We start from the raw sequence: 23,628 nt of genomic DNA on the forward strand, positions 1-23,628 counted from the left end.
AAAACGATAAACTAAACCTTACGAAATAAGAAAAAAACTACTTTACACTGAGGTGGCAAAAGTCATGGAATACCTCCTAATGTCGTGTCGGACCTCCGTTTGCCCGGCATAATGCAGCAACTCGGCGTGGCGTGCACTCAACAAGTCATTGGAAGTCCCTACACAAACGTTGAGCCAAGTTGCCTCTGTAGTCGTCCATAATTGCGAAAGTGTAGCCATTTCAGGATGTTACGCACGAACTAGGCTCTCGATTATGTCCCATGAACACTCAAGGGATTCATGTCGGTCGATCTGGGTCGACAAATCTTTCGCTCGAATTGTCCAGAAAGTTGTTCAAACCAGAAAGGAACAATTGTCCCCGGTGAGATGACATCGTTGTTTGGGAACATGAAGTCCACGAATGACTGCAGATAGTCTCCAAATAGCCGAACATAATCATTTCCAGTCAATGATAGGATCAGTTGACCAGAGAGCCATGTAAACACAGCCCATACCATTATGGAGGCACCACCATCTTGGACAGTGCCTCTTTGACAACTTGGGTCATAGTTTCGTGGGATCAGCATCACACTCGAACCTTACCATCAACTCTTACCAACTGAAATCGGGACTGATCTAACCAAGTTGCGGTTTTCCAGTCTAGGGTCCAACCGTTATGTCGCGAGCCCATGAGAGGTGCTGCCAGCAAAGGAACTCTGATCGACCATCTGCTGCCACTTTGATTTCTGCGGTCATTTCACACATTGTTACTTCTCTGTTGGCACTGACAACTCTACGCAAACGCCGCTGCTGTCTGTCGTTAAGTGATGGTTGTCGGTCGCTGTGTTGTCCGTGATGAGAGGTAATGCCTGAAATATGATATTCTCGGCTTACTCTTGCCACTGTGGATCCCGGAATATTGAGTTTTCCTAACCATTTCCGAAATGGAATGTCCCATGCGTCCAGCTCAAACTACCATTCTGCGTTCAATGTCTGTTAATTCTCGTAGTAATGCCATAATCACGTCGGAAATTCTTTCACATGAATCATCTGAGTGCAAATGACAGTTCCGCCAATGCACTGGCCTTTCATACCCTGTGCACGGGATATTGTCGCCATCTTTATATGTGCGTATCGCTATCCCTTGATTTTAGTCACCTCAGTGTCACCTCACGCCGAGGGGCGCGATGGGCGACAATTGAAATTCACAAGTCGTATTTTGAGATTTCTTAGTTCAAAAACATTTTCTGGGGACGAATGTTCATACTTCGTAATTACAAACAGAAAAGTTTATCCTTGACGTTGCTTGGAACGTGCCTGAAATGTCGAAGTCCATAAAACCATAGTAAGCGGCGGGACAGAAGGGTGGCAAGGATGATCGTCTATATAGGATAAGGCAGTGCGAGGGTGTGCTCTCGAAGACGACGGTGCTTCCGGGACGTCAGGGCATCGCCAACTGATGAGAATGTGGCTTGATGTGCGGTAGATGCCGGTGGGAGAATGGCGTCTCCGGACACTGGGTGTCGACAGATGTCGGAGGCGTGGCTCGACGATGGCGGCCGCCTGTGGGACAACGTAGTCCAGCGAAGCATGACACGGGATTTGCTGATAGAGCTCCAGTGTAGCTGATGATAGGCACTCACGGCTAGAGCGAAGTCGACTCCGGTCGGTGGGCTGCAGATGCGGCCGGCGGCGTGAAGCCAAGTGTGTGCACTGGCTGCAGCGTTAATTTCTCACAACGCAAGCCTTTGCGACGTGGTATGCATTGGTGAATAAGGTAGGTAGGATTTTAGTTTTATTTATTTTAATTCCGTCATGCGCTAGAAGGAATAGGCTGTAGTCGGCCTCGAGAGCCCTTAGGCGACCCTCTTATGTGTCACGTCACTTTGTCTTCCATATTAGGGTCTGATGTCCATTTTTAAGGACTTTGGCGAGTATGCGGAGTCGTACTTTAAATCTGTGATTTGGCTGTGGGTGGGCAGTTCCTAGATACCCACCAGGGTAGCCGAGAGCGCTAGCGCGCTGCTTCCCTCGGGTAGGCGCGCCGGCCCCAGATCGAATCCACCCGGCGGATGAACGACGAGGGCCGGTGTGCCGGCCAGCCAGGATGTGGTTTTTAGGCGGTTTTCCACATCCCGCTAGGTGAATAGCGGGCTGGTCCCCACGTTCCGCCTCAGTTACACATGTCGCAGACATTTGAAGCACGTTCGCACTATTTCACGATTTACACTAGATGCAGACAGCTGGGGTACACTGATTCGATCCCGGGGAGGACGGGGTGGCGGTAGGAAGGGCATCCGGCCACCCATAAAACTAACCTTGCCAAATCCGTTGTAACCACGCCGACCCTGCGATCGCTGCGGGACTATGGCTAAGCGAAAGAAGAAGAAGAAGAAGAAGAGGGTAGTTCCTAGATAGTGCAACTGGTGCGCGATGTGGCATAAGTGGTTGCTTTTATCAAAGAGTTTTGTTGCTTTTTTCCCCAGAAGGCTTCTTTAATTTTTTCCATCTGCGTGGCTTTGTGCATGTCTCGCATCTTTTCCAAGGGAGAGGGGTTCAGAATTACGCCGTGTGGTTATATCGTGGCGTGATTTAATATCAGTAGATACGTCTGTTTGGGAGCATCACTGGCGGTGGTAGAGTCAGAGCGATTTTGCGCCGCCACAGGAAAGCCCAGTGACGATGAGGTCGGTTTAAGCGCGACCGCAGGGACGGCTGCTCTCTCTGAGAGCGAGGGTCACGCGGACGGCGTGTGGTTAGCGCCGTGACGTCGTGGCCGATAAGATCCTTGGCTCGCTGCTGAATTTGGAATATTAGTCAGAGCGGCTGATGTGATGTGCGCTATATCGGCCGGATCTGTGGAGATTGACCCACGTAGAAATTACTTCGGTTTGTTGCTTAGGCACCTAGTTTTATTTGCATTTTGACCACTATGAAGAAGTCTGTTTCCACTGTGGTGCCGGGTTTGCTTCCTGTCAACCAGTTGCAAAGGATTGAACGCAAGGGGTACTGGTGGATATGCTCAACCGCTTACAGCCATTGATCGGGCAGTTGTTGACCTAAGTTCCTGCTTCATGGGTATTATGGTGAGCATTCAATTACAGTCTCAACCGCCGTTACAGTTTACGTGTGAAAAGGCTATTCTATTACTTGCCATTCTGGTTATCCTTCGTTGTCTGCAAAGCAGTTTTGTGAACCCTTGAAGTGATCTGATTCAGGTCATTTTACTATGTATTTTTGACTATTAAACTGACCATTAAACTCCTTCCTGGGTTTGGCGATGCTAACAAACGTTATCTAAGTTTATCAGTACAAAACGTGATTTCAGCCCATAAATCGCTTTTTTCTAGTGTATTTTGGTGTTGTAATTTTTTCTTAACTTGTTAAGGATTGCTTGAGTACACGTGTGATTTATATTGTGAGTAAAAGAAATAGTTAATCCAAAAATGGTTAATCTCTCTGTTAACACTATTAAAGGGAGCGCCGAAAAACTCAGCTGGCCAACCAGGTTGATGATTTGTCATAAGAAAAGGGAGAAATGGTTTTGGTCCTGCACGGGCACCTTGTGTACACGATCAAGTGATTGTATTTTATATAATATTTTCATCAGCCTATCAACCTGGATTTGCCAGTGGATGTTGGATATTAATTGCCTGCTAATCATTTCTGTAGGGTACTAAAGCTTCAATTTGGAATTTATTGTTAAACGCCACAATGATGATCTTATTAAACATCTGTGTTGAGGCTAAGGTCTAATGTCAAGATGTCAAAAAAATTTCTTAAGATTCTTTTCTTATATTTTTTAAAAGTCATTTTAGAGGTTTTGTAAATTCGCCCACCAGTTTTCTTGTTCCCAGAACGAAAAGAAAGCCACTAGTAAATTAAATTCTGGTGGTAGTTGCTGAGATTTTCTGGATATTTTTGATGTGGCCATAAAATGATTTGTTTCTTATTAAATTTTTTAATAAAATTATATCCTGTATCCTACCGCTGACGTTGCGGTTGATAATGGAAGAAAAACTGAAAAAATATCAAGACACTTTCGTAGGATTTTTCGACCTGGAAAAAAATTCGACAGTGTGAAATGGTGCAAGAAGTCTGAAATTCTGGGAAAAATAAGGGTAAGCTGTACGGAAAGACGGGTAACATACTAATACGTACAACAACCAAGAGGGAAGAGTAAGCGTGGGAGACCAAGAACGAAGTGCTCGGATTAAAATGGAAGACAGGGATGTGGTCTCATTTCAGTATATCCATTTCAGTATATCCATTGTGGCTGACGAAATGCGACTGTGATTTAAATTGGCGTTTATCTGGTAATAAATATGCAACCAGTCGCTTTTTTACGATTTATTCAACCATGAACATGTTTTCGAGCCACGGCAGGCTCATCATCAGGTGGAGGTGGTACAAGAACGTTATGTTGCGGACCAAGTGTAGCTAGATGCAGTGCTGATGCTGCTGGCGGAAATGGAAATTTAGTAATCGGTGACGAAACATTCGCGAACCCGAAAGTTTTTATGTTTTAGGTACTTACAGTGCACGCCTTGTGTTATCACATCACATTGCTTGTTATAACGTGTATTATTAAACTATGCACGCAAATAAATACAGTATATAGCTACACCTGGTTTTACACGGGCTCACATGATGTAAACATTCGATGTTTTTACCATGAATGAGGATATGATAGATACTACACATTACTACATAATAGTCTTTGGCAAGAGATGCATTGTATTATGGTACAAATATTACTAGCACAGATTTTACATTTCAGTAAATGTTGTTAGGTGCAGCAGTGTCTTTATTTTGAAAAAAAAATTTAATATCGGTTAACAGTAATGCAAAAGGTAAACAACTATAGTGGAATATTTAATACATAACTAAAAACTTTTTGTAAGTTACACAATACCATAGTCTTTACACGCCAAGAAGAACAAGATCTGTGCAGGAATATGATTTATTGTCAGTTTTATTGTTCTGGTGCCAGGATATCCTATAAATTCTGGAAGAAAAGGTTTTGTGTTTACTGATTCTGTTCATTCAGGATATAGTCTTCCGACCTTACTGTTCCATCTATCGAAGAAGCAATGACGGAAATAAAAGAAAGGTTCAAGAGTGGAATTAAAATTCAAGTTTAAATATTATCAGTGATAAAATTCGGTGATGACGTTGCTACCCTCAGTCAAAGTGAAGAAGAATTACAGACGAGCACTCAACGTGACGGATCCTCAGGCAGGGGATTCGGTTTTGATTCCCAGTACTGCAGGGTATTTTTCCTTGGTATGAGGACTGGACTGGAATGCCTCAGCCTCGTGATGCTATTGACGAGCTACCTCAATGAGAGGTAGCGAATCCAATGTCGGAACGTCGACATTAGTCAGGGGTGCAGCGTTCTGACCACAGGCTTCTATATATCGCATCTGTAGATGAATACTGACGATGACACGTCGGCCGGTCGACTATCGCGTTGCCTTCAGGACTTGTTTGCGGCCTTTCCATTCCTTTGCCATAGTAAGTCTATTGCCATATGTATGTGTGTAACATCTTATGGGACTTAACTGCTAAGGTCATCAGTCCCTAAGCTTACACACTACTTAACCTAAATTATCCTAAGGACAAACACACACACCCATGCCCGAGGGAGTACTCGAACCTCCGCCGGGATCAGCCGCACAGTCCTTGACTGCAGCGCCTAAGACCGCTCGGCTAATCCCGCTCGGCTAGTCCCGAGCGGCTATTGCCATATATACTATTGTAAATAATTTTGTATGTGATGACGATCAAACGATCGACTCTAGTGGTTTATGAACACTGATTTCATCAGAAGCTCTTGGCTGTTTTTCACATGTTTACGAAATATGGGCCACCACTAGCTCAACAGATGCACTGTATGTTTCAGTTGGACCCACACATGCTCAGTCAGGTTTATATCAGCAGATACCAGAGGCCATTCGATTTGGTTGGTTCCTCCATTTGGAGGATTGCATTCACGAGGTGAGTGCAGTGTGCAAATGCGTTATTGTGTTGAAAGATAAACCTTTCGCCTAAATGTTAACTGTAACATTTGATAGCGGGTTGGGAGAACCTGTTCCTGTTCTGCATCCTAATTCCGTACACGATATTTACCATCAAATATGACTGGCCCAGCTTTCCGTTAAACTAGTGGGATGCTTAATACAAGTGTTAGCACATGGCCTCCTCTACACGCTTCTATGACGTTCGTCAGAAGGTGGACAAATTTTGCAGTAGTCGGTGAAGAGAACCTGACGCCATTTGTTTGAGAGTCCCGTGCCCTTTTACTTGTCATGGACGCGTAGAGCCCAAATTGCTGTGTGGTGACAGATGCGTTGCTGTCTGATTCAGACCTCCCAGTTATCTCCAAAAAGACAACACTCAGTGCTGTTGCATTCCTCTCGAGGTACCTACAAAAGGAAGGAAGATCTTGGTTTAACGTCCCGTTATTAGAGACGGAGTACAAGCTTTATGGAGAAGGAAATATGGTGTGGGAAAATATTGCTGACACGTTGCTCAAGATGCTGCAGACGTCACACACCGTCAGGTGGCTTGCGGAGTATGGATGTAGATGTAGATGTAGACGTCCAGAACAAGGGTCTCTGATTGGCGCTGCACCTGCTCTGCAACTTCCCCACCAGAGAGCTTCCCCAAATTGCTGGAATCCCAATGGTAAAAGATCGCTTCCAACAATCAGCAACGAGATTCTATGCGGCGGAACAGCAACTGGAAAACCAACTCGCCTGTTGCATGGACAACCAACTACATTGGCAACCGAGCGCCAGATGGACAGACCCGCTGCATGAGTTGCCACAACGCACATTATGCAGTGCGAGAGAAGAAACCGCCCAAGGGACGAGAAGAAGAAGGAACCACACCGAGAGGCAACGCCATACGTCCAGTGTAGCAAATGGGAACAGCAGAATTCTGCTTAATCTACAGCACACCAAGACAAGGAAGCGTCGAAAAATCACAGCGTCGTTGTCTTTGTCTCTTCAGTAGAGAAACGGGAATAGCAGAATGGGTCAGTCAGGAGAGAAAAGTAACAGCGTGGGCTAGTATTTGGAGGGCACTGAGTAACAAATCCTTCAGTGACATTTCAACCCTTCTAGAGATTCACAAGTCGACTGTTGGCGATGTAATTGTGACGTGGTAACGGGAAGGAAAAACCACCCCTAAACCAATGCCAGGCAGACCTGATGTAGTGACGGGCAAGCACCGCCGAACTTGCGTTGTAAAAAATCGCATGAAATCAGGAGAAGGAATCACTCGTAAGTTCCAAAGTGCAACCAGCAGTCGAGCTAGCACAACTACTGTGCGTTGGGAGTTAAAAATGACTGAGGTACTGTGGCCGAATAGCTCCTCATAAGCTACACGTCTGTGTACTCAGTGCTCAGTGACGGTTGAGGCGGTGTAAAGAGTGACGGGTCAGTGAATCACTGGAAATGAATGTTTTGAAGTGATGGATCACGCTACGCCTTGCGCCAGTCAGCTTGAAGTGTCTGAATTTGACGAATGCCTGGAAAAAGATTACTTTGCACTGAAATAAGGAGGAGGTGTTTTCGTGGTTAGCTTGTAGTTCCCTTTTTGCGCTTAAGGAAACGCTAAATGCGGAAGGATATGAAGACATCTTACAGCATTGTGTACTGTGTACAGTAGAGGAACAGTTCGGAGAAAAACTGGTGATTTCTCAAACTGGGGAACAATCAAGAATGGGGTGCCGCAAGGTTCGGTCTTGGGTCCCCTGCTGTTCTTAATATATATTAATGACTTGCCATTCTGTATTCACGAAGATGCAGAGCTGGTACTTTTTGCCGATGATACAAGTGTAGCTATCACACCCAACAGTCAAGAATTAACTGGTGAAATTGTAAATGATGTTTTTCAGAAAATCTTTAAGTGGTTTTCTGCAAATGGGCTCTCATTAAACTTTGACAAAACACAGTATGTACAGTTCCACGCAGTAAATGGAATGACACCATTAATAAATATAGACTTCGATCAGAAATCGGTAGCTAAGGTAGAATATTCAAAATTTCTAGGTGTATGCATTGATGAGGGGTTGAACTGGAAAAAACACACTGAGGATCTGCTGAAACGTTTGAGTTCAGCTACTTATGCTATTAGGGTCATTGCAAATTTTGGCGATATACATTTGAGTAAATTAGCTTACCACGCCTATTTTCATTCTCTGCTTTCGTATGGCATCATCATTGAGTAAAAGAGTGTTCATTGCACAAAAGCGTTAATCAGAACAATTGCTGGAGCTCATCCAAGATCATCCTGCAGGCACTTACTTAAAGAGCTAGAAATCTTCACTGTAGCCTCACAATATATACATTCACTTATGAAATTTGTTGTTAACAATCCGAACGAATTCTAAAGTAATAGCAGTGTACATGGCTACAACACTAGGAGAAAGGATGATCTTCACTACTCAAGGTTAAATCTAACTTTAGCTCAGAAGGGGGTTAATTATGCTGCCACAAAAGTCATTGGTCACTTACCTCATAGCATCAAAAGTCTGACAGATAGCCATATAGCATTTAAAAGGAAATGAAAAGAATTTCTTAATGGCAACTCCTTCTACTCATTAGATGAATTTTTGGATATAGTAAGTGGGTAATTTTCCAACCCCCACAAAAAAAATTAAAAATGTTGAGTGTCATGTAATATTTTGTGTAATGTATTATCTTGTATAGACACCTTTTATTAACCTGACACGTTCCACATCATTACGAAGTGTCGTATTCATGATCTGTGGAACAAGTACTAATCTAATCTCTCTCTAATCTACGGTGTGTATTAGTATCAGCAGACAATGCCCCTTGTCATAAAGCAGCATCTGTGAGGCAGTGGTTTGAGGATATTCCTGAAATTGACTGGCCTGGCCTGATTTCCGACCTGATCGCAATGGATCACATTTGGGATGCGTTAGTACGTCGACTTCGCTCTAGAAACTGACATCAAAACATCAGTACCTTCACTGGTTTCGGCTCTGTCGTTCCTCCACAGATTTTCAGACACATAATTGAAAGTGCCACCAGCAGTTTCAAGGTGCCATAAACACAAAGTATGGACACATCTCATATTAAAGTTCACTAGTAGGTATCCGGATGCTTTTGAACAGGTAGTTTATCTGTCTCAATTTTACTACTAAGCGAGATCTCGCAGTGGATTCGTATTCGGGAAGACGATTGTTCAAATCCTCATCACTCCAAGCACGGCCAGTTCGATTCCCCAGCCTTATAAGAATCCGAGCTTGTGCCCCATCTCTAATGACCTCTATGCCGACTGGATGCTAAATCCAAATCTTCCTTCCTTCAATTTTGCTGTCATACATGCAAGGTACAAACAACAAAGTATGAATGTGATGTTTATACACTAGTTTCACAAGCTGTAAGCACCACCCCATTGTGTCAGTGTTAAAGCGAATATTTAGAAAAAAATGTCATTATTGGAAACTTATGTAACCATAATTACATTCTTAGGAAATAGTGACGATAGTAATCGTCTTCTAAAAATAATTTGGTTTCGTGGCTGGCAATGAAACATAAGTGAACCCGTTTGTTTTCATCCCTGGTTAGGAGCCACTCTGGTAAGTGATATGGGCCGCTTGCTAATTTAAGTAAGACCTGCACACAACGATGTTCCTTTAGTGTGTTTTAGAGACGTTGTTTGTGGATTGCTTAAACGAAATGTAAGAGGCGTGCCGGAATAATTGGCGTGTGTCTCCCCTGTGTAACGTAGAGGAGGGCATCAGCGATCATAAGGCTGTGATACCATCAGTGGCAGTGTGTTGAAAGAAGCGTCAATAAAGCTAGAAAAATATTTTTGCTCAACAAGATAACAGATCTGGAGACGAAGATGTGAACCACAAATTGGTAAAATTCAACATAATTGTTCAGTACACCCTAGACAATAAAGTGCCTAACAAAGTTTTAAGGGATGGGAAAGACCGTAGTTCAGTAGCAGTTTTAGAAAGCAACAGAGCTTCATCGCAGATTTAAGCGAAGCCAAAACCTCGTTGTAACTAAAAGCTGAGCAGAGCGAGAATGAGTGGAGATCAATCCGACAAGCGCTCGATGTACTTGAAAATAAAATTTTGCCAGCCGATTTCATTGAAACCCCTAATAAGTTTTTGTCTTCCCTAAAGCTAGTAACTGGATCGAAATCATCTATTCACCCCGCCAGTGACAATATTGGCACCGAAAGAGAAGATGAGTTGAGAGAAAACCGACATGCTGAATTCAGTCTTCCGAAACTGTTTCACCGCTAAAGATTATAAGACGGTTGTTTCTTTTCAATCGTTGCACGACGTATTCATATGAGTCACTGACGAATAGAAAACGAACCAAAATTTCTGAATTGCGGAAAGACATCTTGACCGTACGAGAGACGTGTGAGATTGTACAGAGATTATGCGAAAGAACTGGCTTCCCTTCTAGCAGTAGTTTGTAGTAGATCTCTGGATTAACAAAGGGTAGCTAGCGACTAGAAAATGTGCAGGATACTCCCGTTTTCGAATAGGGTCGTATTACAGAGGCCCAAATTAAAGCCCAAAATCGGTGACGTCTGTTGTAAAATTACGGAACATGTTTTATGCTCACGTGTTACAATCTTTTTAAAGGACTAAAAATCTCTCATATAAAAATTAACATGAATTCTGCAAGAAGAAATTTTACGAAACCCAGCTCACTCTGTTCCTCCATGAGATCCACAGTGCTTAGACATCTGCACTCAGATTGATACCGTGTTTCTCGACTTCAGGAGGGCGTATGATTTGCGACTGGATTGAAGACTTCCTTGCAGATAGAACTCAACACCTCACACTTAATGGACAGAAACGTGAGATGCATCTTACAAGTAATGCGACACAATTTTTTTGGCCAATTTATGTTGAAAAAATGCGGAATTTGATGTGGGACATTATGGAATATTCCAGTTTCAGCCCCTATAGTCTCATGAGGTTCCGATACGTGGCGGCGCTTTACGTAACCTTCGAAATGGCGCCTGTACAGGAGGTTCGTTCTAAGCAGAGATCTATAATTGAGTTTCATTTGGCAGAAAACCACAGTATCGCAGATATTCGTAGGCGCTTGCAGAACGTCTACGGAGACCTGGCAGTGAGCAAAAGTACTGTATGTTGTTGAGCGAGGCGTCTGTCAACATCGCAACAAGGTCGCCCAAACCTGTTCGAGCTCCGGCGTGCCGGCGTATAACACACAACTGTGATTCCTGCAATGTTGGAACCTGCAGACACTCTCATTCGAAGTGGTGGACGAATCACAATCAAACACTACACTGTTCAAATGGACATCACTGTTGGTAGAGCTTACACACTTGTCCACCAGTTGGGGTGCTCAAAGATCTGTGCCATCTGTGTTCCTCGCCGCCTAACAGAAGACAATAAAGAGCAACGAAGGACCATCTGTGTGAAACCGCTTGCGCATTACGAGGCTGATCGTGACAAGTTTTTGTGGAACATTGTCCCAGGCGATGAGACATGGGTTCATCACTTCGAACCGGAAACATAAACACAATCCATAGAGTGGCGCCACACCACCTCTCCTGCGAAGAAAAAGTTCAAAACCCCACCATCAGCCAGTGAAGTCAATGGCGAAGGTCTTCTGGGACTCTGAAGGGGCTATTCTGCTTGATGTCCTTCCTTGTGGGTCGACAACCAGCTCAGAAAATTGAAGAAACATCAGCGTGCTCGTCGCCACAAAAATGCAATCGAACATCATCTTCTCCATGACAACGCAAGGTCTTACACAAGCCTGCGAGTCCAAGAGGAGCTCAAAAACCTCCATTGGGCTGTTCTTCCTCATCCACCCTACAGCGCGGGTCTCCTATTTCCATCTTTTTGGCCCACTGGAGGATACACTCCGCGGGAAGCAGTATATGGATGACGGGGAGGTTATTGGTTCAGCAAGAAGTTGGTACCGGTGTCGACCAGTATAGTGATACCAAGCGGGCATACAGATCATCCTAGTAAGGTGGCGTAAGGACATGGCACTGAATGGATATTATGTTGAAAACTAGGTTTTTTAGCCAAAACAGGAGGGAATAATATGCTATTCTGGAGTCCTGAATAAAACAAATCTGCTTTCAGAATAAAAAGTGTTGCATTACTTATTGAACGCCCTTCGTAAAGGTAATTTCAGGAGTACCCCTCGGAAGTGTGATAGGGTCTTCAGTCTTTGCAATACATTTAAATGAGTTAGTGGGAGGTCCTAGACGCCATTGGCAGATGATGCAGTTGTGTAAAAAGTAGTAGGAACGCCAGAAGACTGCACTGAAATGCAGAAGAAGTGCAGAGGTTCGATGACGGATGCATGGACTGGTAGTTGACCTTGATCTGCAACGTATTACATATAAACAGGCGAGAAAATGCACGATTGATCGATTATATTGTTGGCCGCATATCACTGGGAACAGTAACCGCTGTAGAATATCTAGGAGTAATCATCACGATCTACCACATAAATTTTTTTTTAGGAAAACTAGATCTCAGATTTAGATTCACTGGAAGAGTGTAATCCATTCACGAAGGAAGTGGCTTAAGAAACACTTGTTGGACTGAATCTTGAGTATTGCTCATTAGTTGGGAACCTTACCACTTTGCGTTGGTAGGAGAGATAGAGAAGATCCAAAGAAGCGCTGCGCGCTTTGTCACAGGTTCGTTTGGTTACGGCGAGAGTCTTACAGAGATACTCAACCACTCCAGTGGCAGACGTTACAAGAGAGGCGTTCGAAGTCACGGAGAGGTTTTCTATTAATATTACAATTGACAGCGTCGCAGGAAGAATCTGATATCGTCTTAGTTCCTCCCAGAACTATCCAGTGAAAAGACAACAATGAGAAAATCAGAAAAATTGGGGCTAGTAAGGAAGTTTACGGCAAGAATTCTTCGTATGCGTCATTCGTGGGTGGAAGAGGGAAGGATGGGTCAGGTAGTTTTGTAACTTCCACAGAAGTCATCCGTTGGAAGAATCTGCAGCCAATTCCTGTTGCGGTGGCCCTTCGCAAACATGCTGTGGTCTTTGCTTGATAACGGCAGTATGGGTGATTGAACAACAAAGCTGAACAAGTGGCTTCAGAAAAAAAGCTCGTCAAATCACTTTTAAAAATTTTCACATTAACAAACCTACCTGTTTTCTTAACTCATTTGGATTCACTTAAATCATTGTATGTAAAGGAGGGTCTGATTGCGCTAATTTTGCCAGATTAAGCAAATAAATAAATAAATGAATCAATAAATCGAGGTTTCGGTACATATTTATCTTATAGAATGTAAATATTATTTTCATTTTACTTATATAGATAGTGTGATGTCCAGATTAAAAAAACAAAAAAAGAACAAAAAAACGAGAGGGAATGAGAGTAGGAACAAGAGTGTTAAAACAAGTGTCAGTTGGTAAGTGACAAAATCGACACTCGCCCAGCACGTTTTCTCCGGGTGAAATATTAGATGACGGCGGTTTGTGGTTTTTCGTGTCCCTGGAACTTTCGACAAGGTAACTCGAGCTGGAGAAGGCTTTCAAAATGCCTGCGCCATTGTCTTGCCGGCAGTTTGGATATGTTACCCACAACATATATTCAGACTATAGATGAGTTATACTGAAATTAACGCATCGCCAGCCTGTGCCTAAGCATTGTTGCCATTGAATAACAAGGCAACTATTATTAGTCTAAAACAAAGACTCGTATTTGCATTATTCAAATCACTCGTAACTGAACTACATTTGTATCTTATCGCGGAGTTGATCAAAGACACTCTGAAGAGTTCCAACGTGATCACAGCATTGTCTTAAATTTTGCAACCTCTTTCCACTTGCTGAGTGTCTTAAATTTTGTAACCTCTTTCCACTTGCTGAGTTCGCTGAATAGCACTGACTTGTGCCGGATCGTGCATGGGCTCCAGAATCCAGATTTGGTGAACAGGTTGTATCTTCGAACTTTCTAATAGGCGCTGAAACTTCTGTATTTGCTGCAGCGCGATGTGCGATAATTGACATGCAATAGGGACTAGCTTTCTTTCTTTAGTAATTCTCTCCCTCAAGTTTTCGTTTGGGTGCGTAATGACGTTCCATTACACAGGGGTTGTGATTTCCGTACACAGAGAAAATTTTGTGATGCTTCTCACCCGCAACATGAAAACAGTCTCTGAATAGAAATGTAAATGCAGAATTCTGTTGGCATTGACAATTTATACTTTATAGTGCCTTTCATATATGATCAACTACATTTTTGAAATTTTGGCGTGTGACTCAGTTCTCTGTCGATCTTGTATAACATAAATCAGGAAATAATCTTTACCTTCAAGCCTCAAACGCCGTCGATCGCATCCTCTTAACTGAGTTTACAAGTAAGTAAATACACTTACACATAAAACAGGCTTTTAAATCTTTGTCCTGAACATATTGTCCCGAAGGTAAATTAAAAATATTTCCCGTCCGCTGATCCTGACCAAGGTTTCCGGGAAGTTTGTTGGTGTGAAGGCAAATGCCTGGACTGGATTTTCGCTCTCAAAAATATTATCAATTGTGACTCCCTCTGCCACACTACCGACACGATTGTATTCACAGTAATTGACGGAAAGTCATCGAGTAAAACAGAAGTGATTTCAGGCGTTCCCCAAGTTAGTGTTTAGGCCCTTTGCTGTTCCTTATCTATATAAAAGATTTGGGAGACAATCTGAGTAGCCGTCTTCGGTTGTTTGCAGATGACGCTGTCGTTTATCGACTAATAAAGTCATCAGAAGATCAAATCAAACTGCAAAACGATTTAGAAAAAATATCTGAATGGTGCGAAAAGTGGCAGTTGACCCTAAATAACGAAAAGTGTGAGGTCATCCACATGAGTGCGAAAAGGAACTCGTTAAACTTCGGTTACACGATAAATCGGTCTAATCTAAAAGCCGTAAATTCGCCTAAGTATTATAATTACGAACAACTTAAATTGGAAAGAACACACAGAAAATGTTGTGGGGAAGGCTAACCAAAGGCTGCGTTTTATTGACAGGACACTTCGAAAATGTAACAGACCTACTAAGGAGACTGCCTACACTACGCTTGTCCGTCCTCTTTTAGAATACTGCTGCGCGGTGTGGGATCCTTACCAGGTAGGACTGACGGAGTACATCGAAAAAGTTCAAAGAAAGGCAGCACGTTTTGTATTATAGCGATATATGGGAGAGAGTGTCACAGAAATGATACAAGATTTGGGTTGGAAATCATCAAAAGAAAGGCGTTTTTCGCTGCAACGGAATCATCTCACGAAATTCCAATCACCAACTTTCTCCTCCGAATGCGAAAATATTTTGTTGACATCGACCTACATAGGACGGAACGATCACCACGATAAAATAAGGGAAATCAGAACTCGTACGGAAAGATATATGTGTTCATTCTTCCCGCGCGCAATACGAGTTTGGAATAATAGAAAATTGTGAAGGTGGTTCGATGAACCCTCTGCCAGGCACTTAAATGTGATTTGCAGAGTACCCATGTAGATGTAGATGAATTTGACTGAAAATACTATAGTGGGTCAGAACGTGAGCAGACCGCTCCACCGTTAGGAGGAGATGGACACGGAGCCCACACCCACAATAGTAGTACAAGTTTGTATGCCAACTACACTGCTGGCCACCGGAAATGCAACACCAAGAAAGACAAGAGGTAGTACAACAAAATTTATTTTGTAGATAACATGACAAAGTATCAAATGATTAAGTTTACAGACGTATGTGACATGTTGTTCCTGCCAGAATCAGTAGCCAGAGTAGCCGCCATTGTTGGAGATCACCGCTGCCACACGTCTCGGCATTGAGTCAAAGAGACGTTGGATGTGTTCCTAGGGTACAGCAGGCCAAGCAGGTTCCACACGTTGCCAAAGATCATCTGGTGTGGCAGCTGGGGATGTAATCTGGTCACTCGTTGAGCAACCATGGACCACATGTTTTCTATCGGCGAAAGATCCGGAGAGCGAGCCGGCCATGGAAGCAATTCAATCTGGTTATTGACGAAGAACCTTTGGACAATGCGTGCCACGTGTGGTCGCGCATTATCCTGTTGAAATATGGCTGTGGCCGAGCCCTGAAGGTAAGGAAGGACAACTGGCTCCAGTACCTCGGATATGTAGCGCCGGCTATTTAAAGTACCGGCAATGCGTACTAGAGGCGTGCGAGAGTAATATCCAATACCGCCCCACACCATAATACCCGGTGCAAGACCAGTGTGGCGGTGCATAATGCGGCTGTCCAGCATCCTCTCTCCACGGTGTCTCCACACTCGAATCCGACCATCGTGGTGCTGCAGACAGAAGCGTGCCTCGTCAGTAAAGAGAACGTCATTCCATTCTGCCGTCCACATCCGTCTGTCATCACACCATTGGCGACGGAGACGTCTGTGGTTCTGCGTCAATGGTAGACGAAGCAATGGACGTCTTGCGGACAGACCACTCTGCTGTAAACGGCGTCGAATGGTACGCGCAGACACTGGATGATGCGTTACAGACGCAATGTGCTGTGCTATGGTTCGGGATGTCACTGAGCGATCCGTCACTGCCATGCGCACAATTTGCCTATCAGCATTGCAGTGGTGCACCGAGGTGAATGCGATCGACCACGTCGGTCCGTCGTACCATCCTGCATCCAACGGTCACATATCCGCATTACAGTTGTTTGGTTTCGTCCCACACGACTTGCGGTTCCTCTGTATGATAATCCACAATCTCGGTAAGCCACTATCCTTCCTCTGTCGAACTCGGATACTTGATCAAAAATTGTTCGCTGTTGTCTACGAGGCATAACTAATCGTCTTGTGAAACAACCACAAGGTAAACACACGTGCCGAACGTACACTCGTCGAAATCGCCAAGCCTTAAATGGCGCTATGAGGTGGCGCCACAGGCGCGAGTGATGTGCGTCTGCGCTGAAATTCTAATCAGTTGCATATCTCATCGCTGCAAACTCATGGTGTAAATTTCACTTGATTCGGATGCTTCCTTCGGGGTGTTGCATTTACGGTGGCCAGCAGTGTAGCTCCGAAGATAATGTATGATGAGAAAAAAGAAATTATTGATATAGTGATGGAGTGAAATTCGATAGTAGGAAAAGGAAGATAAGGAAAAATAGTAGATGAACATATACTGGGGAAAGGGAATGAAAGAGGAAGCTGCCTGGTAGAATTCTGCATAAAGCATAATTTAATAATCGTTAACATTTGGTTTCAGAATCATGAAAGAAGGTTTGCTAGAGTCCACGTCTGACAACACTTCTTATCAGTAAAAATTGACGGACTCCCGACATGTTCTCCTCAGTTAGTCGTTACAGTGACTGTTAGTAACTCTACTGAAGGACCAAATCAACAAATGCGGATTAAACTCCATTTAATCTTCACTCTTTATACAACGACTCAATGTCATTGCGTTTTACAGACAAGCTCTTAACATGAACATATAAAAAAGCCTTAATGCCGATGACATTCCTGTCCGTCGGACGTTCGGGTCACCGGCGCAGGCGTCTCTTTCCTGCACTTGTGGGTGACGTCAGGCGCAGCTCGACCAAACTCGGCGCCGTGCTAAGCCCAGAAGGTATTCCTCAGATAAACAATCCACAACTACGACAACAACAACAAAACGTACTCTAGAGAAACTATGACCTCAACTGGGAATAACCTTAATTCTGGAGAAGATGGTATTATCCCACTTCCCACTAACGCGAAATTCGTCGTGCTTGCCCTCTTATATGCGACTACAGTGCATGATTTTCCCATCCACTCCATCCATCAGAATTAATACTTAAAAAATCATAGAAAATCTCGTACCCCCACGGATTCTATACGTGGAAGAGACCCGGAGACACTATAAGGTTTCAGATTGATTATACTGGGTAATAGTAAGGCAGAGATTTCGGAACCAGATTTTAAATTGTAATCCATGTCCAGGGACGAATGTGGACGCTGCCCACAATTTGTTGGTTATGAACTGTAGCTTAACAATAAAAAACTGCAAAACCGCAGGAAATTAATTAGGTGGGACGTGGATAAGTTGAACGAACGAGAAATTGACAGCTTCGCTGGGAGCATTAGGCAACGATTGACTACAACTGGGAAAAAGAATACAGTAGAAGACAAATGGATAGCAGTGAGAGATGAAATAGTGCAGGCAGGAGAAGATCAAATAGGTAAAAAGACAAAGCCTCGTAGAAATCCTTAGATAACACAGGAGATACGGAATTTAATTGGTGAAAGAAGAAAATATAAAAATTCTGCAAATGAAACAGGCGAAAAGGAATACAAACTTCGAAAAACTGAGAATGACAGGAAATACAGACTAATTAAACAGGAATGGATAGAGGACAAATGTAAGGACTTAGAGGCATATATATCACGAGGGATAAGATAGATACCGCCTACAGGAAAATTAAAGGTGCCTTTGGAGAAAATAGAAGCAGCTGTATCAATATCAAGAGCTTAGATGGTCAACCAGTTCTAAGCAAAGAAAGGAAAGTTGAAGGGTGGAAAGAGTATATTAAGGGTCTATAAAAGGAACATGAACTTCAACGCAATACTATAGAAATGGAAGAGGACGTAGATGAAAATGAAATGACAGTTATGATACTACGAGAAGAATTTGGCAGATCACTGAAAGACATAAGTCGAAACAAGGCCCGTGTAGTAGATGACATTCCGTCAGAACTTCTGATAGCCTTGAAAGAGCTAGCCATGACAAAACTACTCCATCTGATGTGCAAGATGTATGAAACGGACGAAATATCCTCAGACTTCAAGAAGAATGTAATAATTCCAAGTAGAAAGAAAGCAGGTGCTGACAGTTGTCATGGTTGCAAAGTGCTAAGACGATTTCTTTACAGAAGAATGGGATAATTAGTGGAAGCCAACCTCGGGGAAGATCAGTTTGGATTCTGGAGAAATGTAGGAAATTTAGGAGGCAATACTGGCCCCACTAGTTGTCTACCGAGCGAGGTGGCACAGTGGTTAGCACACTGGACTCGCATTCGGGACGACGACGGTTCAAACCCGCGTCTGGCCATACTGATATAGGTTTTCCGTGATTTCCCGAAATCACATAAGGCAAATGCCGGTGGTGCTAGTGAAAAGTCACGGCCGAATTTCTTCTCCATCCTTCCGTAATCCGATGGGACTGATGACCTCTCTGTTTGGTTCCCTCCCTCAAACAACCAACCAACCAACCAAAGACTTATCTTAAAAGGTGGGTTAAGAAAAGGCAGGCCTACGTGTATATAGTTTGTAGACTTGCAGGAAGCTTTTGACTTCGCTGACTGGAAGACTTTATTTGAAATTCTGAGGGTATCAGGAGTAAAACATCGGGAGGGGAAGGCTATTTAAACAAGTTGTATAGAGACCAGACAGCAGTTATAAGAGTCGAGGTGCACGAAAGGGGGCCGGCCGCGGTGGTCTAGCGGTTCTGGCGCTGCAGTCCGGAACCGCGGGACTGCTACGGTCGCAGGTTCGAATCCTGCCTCGGGCATGGGTGTGTGTGATGTCCTTAGGTTAGTTAGGTTTAAGTAGTTCTAAGTTCTAGGGGACTTATGACCTAAGATGTTGAGTCCCATAGTGCTCAGAGCCATTTGAACCATTTTTTTGCACGAAAGGGAAGTAGTGGTTAAAAAGTGAGTGATGCAGGGTTGTAGTCTATCCCCGATGTTATTTAATATGTACAATGAGCGAGCAGTAAAAGAACCCAAGACAAATTTGGAGTATGAATAATAATAATAATAATAATAATAATAAAGCTTTGAGGTTTCTGGGTTCAGTGTAATTCTGTCAGACGGGAAAGAACTTGGAGACAGTGTCTTAAAACGAAAGAAAAGTAAGAATAATTGGAATGCAATCGAATTAAGTGCCGCGCCGGATTAGCTGAGCGGTCTAAGGCGCTGCAGTCATGGACTGTTCGGCTGGTCCCGGCGGAGGTTCGAGTCCTCCCTCGGGCATGGGTGTGTGTGTCTGTCCTTAGGATAATTTAGGTTAAGTAGTGTGTAAGCTTAGGGATTGATGACTTTAGCAGTTAAGTCCCATAAGAGTTCACACACATTTTCGAATTAAATCACGTGATGGCGGGAGTTAGATTAGGAAGCAAGAGACTTCAAGTATTAGACGAGTTTTGTTATTTGGGCAGCAAAATACCTGATGATGTTCAAAGTAGAGAGGATGTAAAATGTAGGCTGGTAATGACAAGAAAAGCGTTTCAGAAGAAAAGAAATTTGTTAACACTGAATGATGAGTTAAGTATTTCGAAGTCTCTTCTGAAGATATTTCTATTGATTGTAGCCGTGTATGGAAGTGAAAATGGACGATAAACAGTTTAGACAATAAGAGATTAGAAGCTTTTGAAATGTGGTGCTGCAGATTAGATTAGTAGATCACGTTACTAATTAGAAAGTACCGAATAAAACAGGGGAGAAAAGAATTTTGTGGCACAACCTGACTAAGAGGAGGAATAGGTTGATAGGACATATTCTAAGACGTCAAGGGATCACCAATTTCGAATTGGAGGCAAGTGTGGGAGGTGAAAATCTTAGAGAGAGAGAGATCAACAGATAAATAAAAATTGAAAAACTCACAATTCTTCGAAATTGTCAAAATATTATTTAAAAGATACCAAACAAATTTTTTGTGTTTAACACTTAGCTACACGTCTCCTACATGTAACTGTAAAATTTGTTTAGGGAGCATTTTTTTATTTAAAGACCTGAACTTGAAAATAAGAAGGTAAACAAACTCACCATTTCTCGAATCTGCTATTATAACTGAAAATTTAATTTAAAAAAACAGCAACTGTTCTTCCGTTACATTTAAAGTGTAGTTTCAAATTGTAGCCATATTCACTGTGATTCACTTTTATATAGAAAATTGCTGATAATTTGAGAAAATTTTCGTTCTCGAATGTTAACGTGCGAACCATTGTTTATAAATAGGCAGGAAGGCGCGCCAACTGGAGGAAGGCTGGCGACTCGGTCGCCATTGATGCGAAATTGTTGTGTGTTATATGGCCTACAGTTGTTTGTGTAGACACAATGCATGCGGGCCGGCCACAGTGGCCGAGCGGTTCTAGGGGCTTCAGTCCGGAACCGCGCTGCAGCTACGGTTGCAGGTTCGAATCCTGCCTCAGGCATGGATGTGTATGATGTCCTTAGGTTAGTTTGGTTTGAGTGGTTCTAAGTCTAGGGAACTGATGACCTCAGATGTTAAGTCCCATAGTGCTTAGAGCCATTTGAACCACTTTTGAATGCATGTAAACATTGTAATGGTCTGCAAACTGTGCGAAAACTGAAAAAAGAAAAATGAAGACAAATAAATAAGAATGTCTATGCAATCATTGATTGATCTGATCACTAAAAAACCACCTAGGGCAAGAACGGAACTTTACAAATTGCAATGATAAGAAAAAGAGTCCTTATGAATCGCCCATTCCTTTAGTTACAACTGAATGATATACAGCAGTTGTTGTGCCAGTTATAATTAGACGGCCCCAAAGTAAAAATTATCAACATACCGTGATATTATATGGAACTGAGGAGATGCTATTTCGTTAGTTTTTTTATTTATTTCTAGGTGTAATTATGGCAAGTACGAACATTATAAGTTCGAGTGAATCGTCCCATCCGACAGGAACACTTCGTTTAGTCTCACCATACGGAGATTAATATGTTTGGACGTAGGACTGGCATCGTGTTAGCTTGCAACTAGTCGTCACTGTGCCTTCATGATTTCTCTCGTGTTGTGACGTCATCCGTAATATCATGCCTTAAGAATTGTTCGTTGTATTCGCATTTAGTCAACAAATTGTAGGTCTGTGACCAGTTTGATTGCAATCGCCTTCTTTGCATACTAAGAAGCTACAGGGATATTCTAGGTACACCAGGGCAAGGTAAATATGAATACACCGCGCACAACCGTACGTACTCACCTCCATTTCTAAAGATGGCGCTTCGTATCTGTAGACTTAGGACATCCGCCATATATAAATACCTGATGGAAACAAGATGAAGGGTGAGTTATTAAACCAGGACTGCTGTCAGTCGCAGAATCCGTAATTTATTGCAGATCTAGATTTAGACTTTAACATACCAGAAGAGCCATATAGGCATAATCATGTCAGAGCATAAACATGTCACACATGACTCTCATAAGTAAATGTATTCCACAATAATGCTATGGAATGTCTCTTTTTTTGGTCTGTTGACTAATAGTATACAGTTATTCCAGATAAGCCCATGTAAGAACTTCGTTGCTCGTTTACCCATCGGTGCTCTGGTCTCAATATCTTTTTCAGGGGTGCCCATACCGGATATAAATGAATATACACACATCAAAAAAGATTTGCATCACCTCGGTTCAGGGAGTTCCGGAACCTTTACAGAAAATTGGAATAAAGATCGACATAAACATCATTGCCTCCCTTTTTATTGCTCCTGAAAACTACACGTTGCCTGTTGTACAACCATAGAACGAGACCTTCAGAGGTGGTGGTCCAGATTGCTGTACACACCGGCACCTCTTACACCCTATAGCACGTCCTCTTGCATTGATGCATGCCTGTATTCGTCGTGGCACACCATCCACAGGTTCATCAAGGCACAGTTGGTCCAGATTGTCCCACTCCTCAACAACGATTCGGCGTAGATGCCTCAGAGTGGTTCGTGGGTCACGTCGTCCATAAACAGCCCTCTTCAATCTATCCCAGGCATGTTCGATAGGGTTCATGTCTGGAGAACATGCTGGCCACTCTAGTCAAGCGATGACGTTATCCTGAAGGAAGTCATTCACAAGATGTGCACGATGGGGGCGCGAATTGTCGTCCATGAAGACGAATACGTCGCCAGTATGCTGCCGATTCCTTTCTGGTGGAATGATCGCAAAATTTTTCAATACTCTGTCTCTTCGAAATTAATTTTTAAATCCCATCTTATGTATTGCTTCTGCAATCCATCTTGCATGTGTTCCATAAATGTCTGCTGTTAGCGAAAATTATTTGGTCATTAGAAATAAGCATTGAATGCATTCCGTCCTGTCTATCTTACATTCCCATTCCTGAACATTTTTTGTACTGTGCCTCCAACACTTTGATCTGTTGCATGTTAAAAAGTAATCAGGATAGACTGCGACCTTGATTAACGACTTGGGTGATTTTATCTCTTATTTTTAAAAAAAATTAAATGTTACTTCAGTTAGCCGGCCGTTGTGACCGAGCGGTTCTAGGCGCTTCAGTCTGGAACCGCGCGACCGCTACGGTCGCAGGTTCGAATCCTGCCTCGATCATGGATGCGTTTGATGTCCTTAGGTTAGTTAGGTTTAAGTAGTTCTAAGTTGTAGGGGACTATCCGCCCCGGTAGCTGTGTGGTCAGCGTGACAGACTGTCAATCCTAAGGGCCCGGGTTCGATTCCCGGCTGGGTCGGAAATTTTCTCCGCCCAGGGACTGGGTGTTGTGTTGTCCTAATCATCATGTTCTGAGGCATCAAGGGATCACCAATTTAGTATTGGAGGGCAGCGTGGAGGGTAAAAATCGTAGGGGGAGACCAAGAGATGCATACACTAAGCAGATTCAGAAGGATGTAGGTTGCAGTAGGTACTGGGAGATGA

At 43.2% G+C, this 23,628-nt stretch overlaps 1 protein-coding gene across 2 annotated transcripts in view; it reads left to right on the forward strand.

Annotated features, from left to right (window-relative positions):
• The window catches only part of LOC126244882 (protein halfway), a 219,775-nt gene that overhangs the window by 37,377 nt on the left and 158,770 nt on the right, over window positions 1–23,628 (forward strand). The window contains exon 1 of one of the 2 annotated variants that reach the window (XM_049948273.1): window positions 2,921–3,065. The exons of the other annotated variant lie outside the window; for it this stretch is intronic. Coding sequence (XP_049804230.1) covers window positions 3,054–3,065 — 12 coding nt within the window. The 5' untranslated portion in view covers window positions 2,921–3,053. Of the gene's footprint in view, window positions 1–2,920; window positions 3,066–23,628 lie in introns of those variants that run through there. 2 annotated transcript variants of the gene reach the window in all.

The sequence above is a fragment of the Schistocerca nitens genome, chromosome 1 (assembly GCF_023898315.1).
Source record: "Schistocerca nitens isolate TAMUIC-IGC-003100 chromosome 1, iqSchNite1.1, whole genome shotgun sequence".
In the NCBI taxonomy this organism is placed as follows: domain Eukaryota; kingdom Metazoa; phylum Arthropoda; class Insecta; order Orthoptera; family Acrididae; genus Schistocerca; species Schistocerca nitens.